The sequence below is a fragment of the Mizuhopecten yessoensis genome, unplaced genomic scaffold, assembly GCF_002113885.1.
Source record: "Mizuhopecten yessoensis strain PY_sf001 unplaced genomic scaffold, ASM211388v2 scaffold10275, whole genome shotgun sequence".
NCBI classification, from domain to species: Eukaryota; Metazoa; Mollusca; class Bivalvia; order Pectinida; family Pectinidae; genus Mizuhopecten; species Mizuhopecten yessoensis.
In genome coordinates this window covers 1,695,814-1,707,885 of record NW_018408465.1, presented here as the reverse complement: position 1 = coordinate 1,707,885, position 12,072 = coordinate 1,695,814, and the positions used below count along the sequence as shown (strand labels likewise).

Genomic DNA, 12,072 nt, shown 5'->3' with positions numbered 1-12,072 from the left:
CAAAATGCATCTGAATATTGCATGTTGTTTGATAACTGTAAGTCAACTGAGCAAATGAAAAAGAAATCATTAAAAGATTTAATCCATCAATAAGAAATATTAATGGAGAACAACACTTTTGACAATAAATAGTAATATCCGTCTAAATTGAACACTACCCAGATCTGTAGTTTACTCTGGTTTATACAGAACTATTCAGTGGTCCCTAGCAGGAAGTCTGGTTTAGCTCAGGTTTCTTAATTGGTAAAGGTTCAGTGTAGGCAGGTTTTCATTTATTTTAATTTAACTCATTCACCCCAGAAGACACATTTAAACTCTTCCAATTCAAAGGTTGGAATAGTTCATTATGAAAGTTAAGGGGTGAATGAGTAAATGTAAACAACTCGCCCTCATGATATTTCAAATACAACAATCGAGACTCAGCAGGTCCCAATTATGGAGGATGAAAAAATCTCGTCCAGAAATATTTAAAACATAAGTGAATTTAACGATGGTACAATAAGCACCAATTGATGTAAAAATACATTATTTGACTAGCACATGTCAAGCTAGAGACATTCCTCCAAGCTTACAGATTATATACACATTACAGTAGTAGTGTTGGAGTTATCTCCTCTTGTCTCTAAAACTCTAAAAAAAGAATATCCCAAGAAATCTCAAGTATTATAGGTTTATCTTATTAATAGTAATAGTAATATTCATAAATTATAAACATGTTGCTGAAGGTTGATATGCATAATCGAGTAATTTGTAAATTTAATAGTTGTTTCAAAGTAAAATAATTTAAACACCAGATGCATCCTGATAAATGGACCAGAGCTTCATTTAATTTTGTAATACAGAAAACCTTCGCTTATAATAATTTACAATTGTCATGAAATCAGCCTCTCTGTGCTGTAGTTTGATCAGATGTTTGTGGTGTTATTAACATAATTATTAATATATTTTCATACTGTTAGATTTAAATGTTTGAACAGATTGTTTTAATAAGCTTCATATTTTTTACCAAAAAATTGGATGGACACTTCTCTAGATGGCATGCTTTTATTTAAGAATATTTTGGTATTAACAAAGAGAAAGTACAATAGTCTTAATTGAAGATTTTGGAGAACTACAATTAATCAACCTTTTCACAATAAAATACAACTGAATCTCAGTATTTTGATAAAAAAGTTCATGTGTTTGTATTTCCTAGATTTTTGTGAAAAATAAATTCATGAAGAATAATTATAAATTAAGTTGATATTAAGTTGGTTAGGTTTCTAGTTAACATTTGTTGCAATGCAGGATAGAATATGGAACATGATTAATTTATAGTTTAAAATATCACAGTTTCATCAACACCACCAGGACGACCGTCGCTCATAGCATAATTAGTTTAAAACAAATTACAATATAGTACTTCATTTCAAAGTTATCTAAATTAAAAAGTCTGAACTATATATCTAAAAGAGTTATACTGGTTATCTGAACATTTGGCACATTTTATCCTTGAAAATAATTTTCCGAGTTTTTGAAAAGATATTATTTAACAAAAAAAAATAAAAGCTTACCAATCTTTAATATTTTAGGGCAAATGTGCATGATGCATTGCTCTTCAATGGCTCGGCAATACATATACAGAAACACAATTTTAGAATTCAATTTTATTTAATAGTTCAGCGGGAATGATAAGTGTTTCTTTCATAGACTTTCTCTGATCAAGTTGATATTAAATTCCATGGCATGTACAACTGTACATTTTTTTTTAATTGTAAACATTATGAAAGTATCACTGAACCGAATTGACCTTGATGTGTTATTAAGCTAACAATGCTTGATACAATTTAATCCTGGTTGTATTCAGTTGTTATTAATGTGTAGCACATTGTCAGCTTGACTCATTCTCAATATTTGAATGACATGTTTTAACCCAATTGGACACTTCTGATATTCTCTCTCGAAATCTCGTCTGGAAAAGTCTGAAAATGGAATCTTTTTGAAACGCATCCACTAAGGGTTCATGTTTACGAGCAAACTCCAGAAGCACTTCCTCTGGGCGTAGCATCGTATTAAGTCTGACTAGTGACTCTACGATTGTTCTTGGAAACACACAAAATGTCTGCAGCATGTCACGATGGAATTTAATGAATTTTTCCCCACCGTAACCATTGCCATTATGGTACATTAAATCGTATGCATCTAAAAGTCCACTTTCATTGTCTATTAACCACAGTTTGGAAGTTTTTATAGATTTTCTGAGATTTCTAATATTTTCAGAAATAATGCTTGGCTTCTTCTCCTTGTATGCTGCATCTTGCATGCTGGCAACCCTGCAAGAAAAGTTAAGAAGATTAAAATTAATATTTGATAATTATTTTTTCAATAATTTGTTGTCTTCATAGTAAATATTTATCGTGAGAAGGGGTTGCTCTTTCAGATGCAAAATTTACTACATACACAAGCTGCACAACAAATACCCTTCAAGTTTTACCAGACCTTTCGCAATATACAGTAGTGACTTATGTTAGAGGTATTCATTATTGTTATAAACCTAATACATTATACCTGTCATTTGTGTTAGAGTTATCTTTCTTAAGGGTGTATACTACCTTACACATTGTACCTGTCATTTGCATTAGAGTTATCTTCCTTAAGGGTGTATACTATGTTACTCACTATACCTTTTGTTTATGTTAGAGTTATATACCTTAAGGTTGTACAATATACCTTATACATTATTCCTGTCATTTGTGTTAGAGTTATCTTTCTTAAGGGTTTATACTACCTTACACATTGTACCTGTCATTTGCATTAGAGTTAGCTTCCTTAAGGGTGTATACTATGTTTCTCACTATACCTTTTGTTTATGTTAGAGTTATCTACCTTAAGGTTGTACAATATACCTTATACATTATTCCTGTCATTTGTGTTAGAGTTATCTTTCTTAAGGGTTTATACTACCTTACACATTGTACCTGTCATTTGCATTAGAGTTAGCTTCCTTAAGGGTGTATACTATGTTACTCGCTATACCTTTTGTTTATGTTAGAGTTATATACCTTAAGGTTGTACAATATACCTTATACATTATTCCTGTCATTTGTGTTAGAGTTATCTTTCTTGAGGGGGTATACTACCTTACACGTTATACCTGCCATTTGTGTTAGAGTTATCTTTCTTGAGGGTGTATTCTACCTTACACATTATACCTGCCATTTGTGTTAGAGTTATCTTTCTTAAGGGGGTATACTACCTTACACATTGTACCTGTCATTTGCATTAGAGTTAGCTTCCTTAAGGGTGTATACTATGTTTCTCACTATACCTTTTGTTTATGTTAGAGTTATATACCTTAAGGTTGTACAATATACCTTATACATTATTCCTGTCATTTGTGTTAGAGTTATCTTTCTTATGGGTGTATACTACCTTACACACATTATACCTGTCATTTGTGTTGAGTTATCCTTCTTATGGGTGTATACTACCTTACACATTATCCCTGCCATTTGTGTTAGAGTTATCTTTCTTAAGGGTTTATACTACCTTACACATTGTACCTGTCATTTGCATTAGAGTTATATTCCTTAAGGGTGTATACTATGTTACTCGCTATACCTTTTGTTTATGTTAGAGTTATATACCTTAAGGTTGTACAATATACCTTATACATTATTCCTGTCATTTGTGTTAGAGTTATCTTTCTTGTGGGTGTATACTACCTTACACATTATACCTGCCATTTGTGTTAGAGTTATCTTTCTTGTGGGTGTATACTACCTTACACATTATGCCTGTCATTTGTGTTAGATTTATCTTTCTTGAGGGTGTATACTCCCTTACACATTATACCTGCCATTTGTGTTAGAGTTATCTTTCTTGTGGGTGTATACTACCTTACACATTATCCCTGCCATTTGTGTTAGAGTTATCTTTCTTAAGGGGGTATACTACCTTACACATTATACCTGCCATTTGTGTTAGAGTTATCTTTCTTAAGGGGGTATACTACCTTACACATTATACCTTTCATTTGTGTTAGAGTTATCTTTCTTGTGGGTGTATACTACCTTACACATTATACCTGTCGTTTGTGTTGAGTTATCTTTCTTATGGGTGTATACTTCCTTACACATTATACCTGTCATTTGTGTTGAGTGATCTTTCTTATGGGTGTATACTACCTTACACATTATACCTGTCGTTTGTGTTGAGTTATCTTTCTTATGGGTGTATACTTCCTTACACATTATACCTGTCATTTGCATTAGAGTTATATTCCTTAAGGGTGTATACTATGTTACTCACTATACCTTTTGTTTGTGTTAGAGTTATCTACCTTAATGTGGTATGTTACTTTACACATTTGACCAGTTAGTTGTGTTATGCTAAAGTATTCTTTCATATAAAAAGAAAATATCATCAACAAATATTTCGGAGTATCCTGTAATAATGAACCAAATTGGAATTACTATCCGTTTAAAGATATTTTATAGATTTAATTCTTAGTTTGAAATTCCTTTGGAAAAGAGATTTATGTCAGGTAGCATCTAAGATTAAAACAAGCCATCCTTTTTCTGGTATATATATGTATCTCTGTCTAAATTACACTAAATCATATTAACAAAGTACAGTAATAGCTATCTCCCCTTGTCCCTAGTTACCCACACAGTGGTAAAAGGTAATTAGATGAACTCTTGAAAACCCAATTGAAAACATTTAAGTATCATAAAATAAGTTTGGACTAGTGTTATTTCCCTTAAGGTTGTATCCTACCTTTAAATTTGTACCCATCATTTATCTTGTATCTTTTTTCTTAAAAAAATAAATTGACATCTAAATACTCAATATAAAATGACAAGAGTTCACTCATACTTTTCTCAAAATTGACATTTAATTTGCTTTCTGTGGTAAAATCATACAAAAAAATGAAACATTGTTATTACTAAATAGTAGGTCTCAAATACTTTGTTGTGAATTTGAAGTTTTCACAATCTCATTGTCTTTGATATCACCAAAAAAAAATATTGGCAATTTTTTGTTTTTTCATGATAAAAAGTGAAATTCGTCAGTTTATATAAATCTTCAATCCGAGGATGCAGACATTAATTTTTCGGTGTCTGCCCTTACCTGTCGTAGTTGCCAGTGAGGTAGTCAAACATGATCATGCCTCCCCACTGGAATAGTTGTGACAGTTGAGATGTGGTGAGGTTGGAATTCTTTAATGATGCTCTATTTATCACAGATTTCTGCTCATATTTGTTCAGAATAAACTGAGGTATTTTGACTAGAGAGCTGCAACAGAAATGAGAACATTTTATATGACACGTTTTACAATTTGTGTTTCTGTTTTTGATAATACTCAAGCTTCTTAAGACGTGGACTGAATATAGATTTCTTTATGATACAATTAACTATAAAAATAAAGGCTTCATCAATTTGTCATTATTATTTTGCTTTGATAAATCATTTCTGAAAAGAAAATCAAACCTTACGTAAATATGAAATAAACAAAATATAACCAACAACAGTGTTTTGAGTGTAAAAGTTTGGTGGTGCTAGACTGGGATTGAACCCTAGTCTGGGGTTGGAACCCTAGACTGGGTTTGATCCCTAGCCTGGGATTTAACCCTAGACTGGGATGGAACCCAAGACTGGGATTGAACGCTAGACTGGGATTGATCCCTAGACTGGGGTTAGACCCCGAGACTGGGATTGGAGCCCTAGACTGGGATTAGAACCAGAGACTGGGATTGGAGCCCTAGACTGGGATCGTAACCCTAGACTGGGTTTGAACCCTAGACTGCGATTGGAACCCTAGAATGGGATTGAACCCTAGGCTGGGATCGGAACCCTAGAATGGGATTGAACCCTAGACGGGGATTAGAACCCGAGACTGGGAGTGGAACCCTAGACTGGGTTTGGACCCCTAGACGGGGTTTGAACCCTAGCCTGGGGTTGAACCCTAGACTGCGATTGGAACCCTAGACTGGGGTTAGACCCCGAGACTGGGATTGATCCCTAGACTGGGATCGGAACCCTAGACTGGGTTTGATCCCTAGCCTGGGATTGGAACCCTAGCCTGGGATTGGAACCCTAGCCTGGGATTGAACCCTTGACAGGGATTGGAACCCTAGAATGGGATTGAACCCTAGCCTGGGATTTAACCCTAGACTGGGATTAGAACCCTAGACTGGGATCGGAACCCTAGAATGGGATTGAACCCTAGTCTGGGGTTGGAACCCTAGGCTGGGATTGTTACCCTAGACTGGGATCGTAACCCTAGACTGGGAGTGAGCCATAGACTGGGATTGAACGCTAGACTGGGATTGAGCCCTAGACTGGGATTTAATCCTAGACAGGGATTAGAACCCGAGACTGGGAGTGGAACCCTAGACTGGGATTGAACCCTAGACTGGGATTGGAACCCTAGACTGGGATTGTTACCCTAGACTGGGATTGGAACCCTAGACTGGGAAGTGTTATGCTATGGTTTTATCTGATTGAGCTAGCAGCTCAACGAAAGTGGCCTGGCCAAGCTGTATGTGGCAGGGTTAAAATCTTAAGAGTGTATATAGTAAGTTTTAATTCTAAGTGTTGTATTATTTTATTAGCATCAATTAGCATCATCATCAGTGCATCATTTTACCTTTCACCAAGCACAATGTGTTGTCCAAGTATTGTCCATGTATATGTCATTGTGTGTGTATTTACCTGTAGCTAGAGTGATCTGAAAGGTGAGCGTGTGTGAGTGGTGGTGAGCCCACTTTACCTGTATAGGTATAAGTGGAACCTTCTAATTGGTCACCTGACATAAGATGATGATACCATTGGTTGAGATAATGAACTAAACATATCTTGGAGAAGCCACTTGGGCCTACTATTCTACTACGTTTTGCTGAACCTGGACATAGCTTCATACTCCTGTAAGTTTCTATTTTTTCTTCTCTATTAACATGAAGTTTGTATAATGTTGTAAAATATGTAACTGCTACCTTCTGAATGTAATTGAGTCTGACAAAATGTTGGAGGATTGAAAATTGAATTTAAAGTAATGCAAATATGTTGTAAAAAGTTAAACTGCTTGAACATAAACTATTTTCATGCATTTCTTGTAATTCTGCAGTAACTGAGATTGATAAGATATCTTGTAACATATATTAGTTTTATTTTGGTGAAGATGTTTCAAGAGTAATTAGAACCATTGTAACATGTAGTATTTTATTTATGCATAGGACCCTGGGTCGACTGAATATTGATTACATTCCGGAAGAGTCTAGGAATTCGGCCCATAGCCAGGTACACATGTATCTATATATTATTGCGAAGTTTGTATTTTGAGTATCATTCCAAGTTAATGCTAAATGTATTGCTGAGGGTAGATTATCTCCCCTTAGACTATTGATCCAAGATTTACAAGTGTAAATATATATTGTGTAAAGGTTAATAAATCTAACATATTGTGTATTGTTAGAATGATTATTTCATAGATTATTTGAAGTAACATTGAATAAATAGGGACGTATGTATGTAATGTATGTATGATAATGTATGTATGATAATGTATGTATGCATGCAAGTATAGGTGTAAATATAGATGTAAGAGATATGTATGTCATCTAAATGTGTCTTATTTGTATCTGTTACAGAATTCAGGATATACATGTAAAAGATGAAACGGACAGATATTGATTCATGGAATTTGATGATATAAGTGCAAGAATAAACATGAACTGATTTGTACAGTCTTTGTGAGTTCTTCAAACATTCACTGGGAACTAACCCAGCCCAGTTACGTGTACTTCAATTATATCCAAACGGAAGTTAAGGGGAGGTAACTGTACATAGGGAAAAAACGGTGCAGTGGGACATGGATCCTTAACGGGTGTGCAGTGGGACAGGGATCCTTTACGGGTGTGCAGTGGGACAGGGATCCTTAACGGATGTGCAGTGGGACAGGGATCCTTAAGTATATGAATGTACCCATCACTGATATACAGACTGTATTTGTATCAAAATCCATCAGTATCATAACAGAATAAGGTAAAATTTAAATCTTTCATGTTTTCATAATTACTTAATCTTATAAACAAATTGTCCTTGTCCTCCATAATGTATGATGATTATCCTGAGATGACTTACGCAAAAAAAAAGTTCAATCATATATTTTTCGAAAACATTTGAAAATGAATTTAACAGTTTCAATCGGCTTGAGATTACTACACCCGTTTAAATTTGAATTTGTAATGACCGTTAATTTACCGAGAGCTTTCCATATTAGGTATCCATTGGATAAGAGCGACGACCTTGCCGTCTTTCCAGTCGACCCTACTGTAGTTGGTTGCAAGCCACCTAGGGGAGGTGTGATTGGTGACAGATAAAACGACTGCTGGCACGTTGTCCAATCCTAGGAGCCGAGACAGGTAGAAAGACAGTACCTCACCTGTTTGGCAAGAAACATTTGGTCAGGTAAGTGAGTTAACAACGTTGGGCAAGCTGATTTGTTTGGCATCGTGTTGATTTCAGATACTCCTATTCACATAAAGCTTAATATAAGTGATTAGTTAATTAACCCTGTATTCTGCTTGATAACTAGCATTGTTTTCAGGTCAGCGACATTACATTTCAAATTTCCGACACAATGCTAAGGTAACAACAAAGAATAATAACCATATAAAACTTGAAATGTTACTCATGTGCCTCATTTAATTTAAAGTTTTTGCATGAGATTCCACAAAAAAAAAAAAAATATTGCCATTTTAAATTTGTAAAACTGCCATTTGTTGTGGTTTATTCGCTTGTAGTTAAAGAAAAATTAAAGTAAATGTTTAATTTTAATCTTTTTGATGGATGCCATCTTCCACTCTGTTTTAATATTTAATAAGTCTGCTATAGAATGGTCTGCCAAATTTGAAGTCTTACCAAGCACCATTTTGTTGTGAGGTTCCCGATACCTGGCACACATGTGCCTCCCGTCCTCCAGGGTGACAAACCCATTTTTAGGGCGCCCACATTTGTCCCAAGCTGGGGGGTCAAGGTACTGGACTCTCTCGTCTCGCACTGACGATATATAGTCCAGTGTCTCATGGAATGTGTGACCTGTAAAACAACAAAAATGTTCGTTGAGTTTCAATTAGTCAAACTCTCACATATGAAATGATTCCCTTCAATGAAACTATACATTGCTTTACACACTACACAGTTCTAATAGGAATTAACTTAACTCATTCACCCCTGAAGACACATTTGAACTCTTCCAATTCAAAGGTTGGAATAGTTCATTATTAAACTTCAGGGGTGAATGAGTTAATTAAAAACATACTATCTTCAGGTTGGTAGCACTTTCAGTTTGTTTATGAATTGCAGTTTTAGAAACATAAAAAATGATAAATGATTTTGAAAAATACATGTGTTTTGTAACCTTGAACATAATGGTAATTTGAGGGTATTTATTAGGATATGTTTTAGTAAAAAAATAACAATATAAATGAAATATGCTGTTGATGTTTCCTTTAATTATGCATTTAGATTATCTAAAACTAGTAGGGACTTCATATAGCAAAAACTCTTCCGAAAGATCAGCAAGTCCAAATTGTTAAGTTAATATTCTCATTAAAAAAACGAGAAAAATATATATTTCTACCAAAATGAAAAAATCTGAACTCAAAGCTGGAACAAAAAGACAACAATTTGGATTAAAATTTTAAAAACAATGTTTTGCACTTTTGTATAACTATATATACTGGAGACTTTTTGTGATGAGTAATGACTAATTTCATTATGGTGATTGTTTTCAGAAACAATATTTGAATTTTAAATATTAAAGATTGCAGTAACCATCAAGATTATTCATACTTTTAAAGATGGAATATATAAATAAATTGTGATTTTTTAATTAGTATAGTTATTATTCTCAATATAAAATCAATGTATTGAAAATAATTAAAATTGTGATACATCAATGATATATTGTTATATCTTTTTGATTTATTAATGTGTGTCTTGCACTCACTCTGGAATAAAATAACCATTTGAGGGCAAGATGACGGGGTCATGAGAAGGATTGAAGTCCATTATTATCATTTCTCAAAGAATTTTGAAGATGTATAAAATCCAGTCCTGTGTGGAACAAGTCTTGAAAAGTTTTCTAACAAATACTGATCATGAAAGCAGAAGAAGCGTGCCAAAATTTAACAAAAAAATATTGTCATTTTAAAAGGGCCCATGGCATGCATGACGGTATGTAAATCATCCAATTATATATGGCACGCAAGAAAATCAAATATAATTCCTTTTTGGTTAATATCTTTGACGCTTTTCACACCTTAAGTGTGGTATTAACAGAAAGTTTATAACTTTTGCTATGAAAGAAAAATAAGAAATGTGTGTTTTATCATGTTTATAAGAAAGGTGTTGCATTCTAAATTGCACTTTTTGTTTAATGCAAGGGAGGTAACTCTATTTATAGTTAGCTTTTTTGATTTGATCTAAGGGAGACTATTCATTGTGTCTTGGAGTCAATCTATACAATATATTGTATATATCGCTTGTAATTATGAGGCCTATTCTTTGATGTAATTGTTTGAAGAAGTTTTCCCGCATGTCTAACTGTCTGGTCTCCATGCCATTCTTGTGTCACTATCAACACCCTGCCTAGAGAATTAATTATGAAGAGTGAAACACCAATTTCTGTCTAGGATGGAAATAGGTGTCAATTTGGTGATGGTGGGCTACACAGGAAGTAGCGTTTGATGTGTCATAACTCAATATTGGAGGTGATTTTTCTTTTGATGTCAAGTAACGTACAGGCGGCATTCTAACCATAGTTGATAAAATCTTGTACCAACTTTTGTTCTGCCATTAACAAAAAGTCTGGTTATAATTCCTAGTAAATTCTACATGAAAATAAGTTCATCAGACAGAACTTTACATACAATTGTTGGCAGATTGATTTCAGGCGTTGGATGGTGGAGTGTTGATATGGCTTATTTACACATGTGTGTGGCCTATTTTGTTATTTCCTATCCTACCAATATGCTTTTTTTTACATATCAAAGGTAGCACCATTTTGCCACATATGGAATGTATAATGTTTGTGGGGTTGTCTAGGGGAGCAAATTGGCCATTATGTTTTTTTCGGAATGGAAATTAAGTGTCAAAACCACAATGATTCTAATGAAAACCAGTCCTCTGCTGTTGGCTGATTGCACATTTGATAACCATATGTGACCTAGTAATCTGTTGATTGGGAGTGCCAGAGCCGATTTTGATACAGACAGAGTCGGTGGACATGGAATGGCGTGTATAGCATATTAAAAATAGATGTCAAATCTCATCAATAATGAAATTGATTTTTACAGGTTCTTCCAGGCCTCCTAATATTAACTGTCATATTGCAACTCTATGAACTCCTGAAACAAGATGAGACTGTGTGAAATATAACTCAATGCTTGATTTGAGATTTATTAATATAGTTTATATGTGATGTAACTGCAAATTTCATAGGTCAATGATAAAATATTACAGCAGTGAAAATCACTTGCATAGCTATATCCCTTTTTATTTTGTAATCAAAACTTACTTTGTGACAGAAACAATGATATAATATACCTGAAAATAGACATGGGCTGTGTTGATTTCCAGATATTAGGGTTTTATGCAGGACATATAAAAGAGGATATTATTCTTCCGTAAACACTTGCTGATGAAATTTCAGTAAGATTTTTTACTGTAATCTGAAAATTTGCATTTGGATTAAGGAATATTGTAACCTATTTTAATCACTTTCCGTCCGTCGTCGTCGTCCATCGTGCGTAAACTTTTTACATTTTCAACTTCTTCTCAAGAACCAGTGGATGGATTATTTTCAAACTTGGTTTGAATCATCCTTGGTAGATGAGGCTTCAAAATTGTAAAATTGGGATTCCTACCCCAACCCCTGGGGCCAGGGCGGGGCCCCAAAGGGAAAATTAACCAATATTTCAAAAATCTTCTTCTCCAGACTCAGAGGTACATGTACTACATTCAATTTCAGTGCATAAAAAGAAAGATCATCAGGGGCTTTATTTAAATTGTAAATTTCAGGACCCC

At 34.1% G+C, this 12,072-nt stretch overlaps 1 protein-coding gene and 1 long non-coding RNA gene across 7 annotated transcripts in view; one reads left to right on the top strand and one right to left on the bottom strand.

The window, feature by feature from the left end:
• Positions 1-335: 335 nt before the first annotated feature.
• Positions 336-12,072, bottom strand: part of LOC110459910 (four-jointed box protein 1-like) — a 92,017-nt gene continuing 80,280 nt past the window's right edge. For all 6 annotated transcript variants that reach the window (XM_021512407.1, XM_021512408.1, XM_021512410.1 and 3 more), the window contains 4 exons: positions 8,905-9,081; positions 8,245-8,425; positions 5,113-5,277; positions 336-2,312 (listed from right to left, as the gene is read on the bottom strand). In XM_021512407.1, the coding sequence (XP_021368082.1) occupies positions 1,871-2,312; positions 5,113-5,277; positions 8,245-8,425; positions 8,905-9,081 (965 nt within the window). In that variant the 3' untranslated portion in view covers positions 336-1,870. The remainder of the gene's footprint in view (positions 2,313-5,112; positions 5,278-8,244; positions 8,426-8,904; positions 9,082-12,072) is intronic.
• Positions 6,375-8,347, top strand: LOC110459913. The gene is made up of 4 exons (XR_002463946.1): positions 6,375-6,908; positions 7,218-7,281; positions 7,632-7,733; positions 8,264-8,347. It is a non-coding gene; the product is annotated as an uncharacterized LOC110459913 (long non-coding RNA).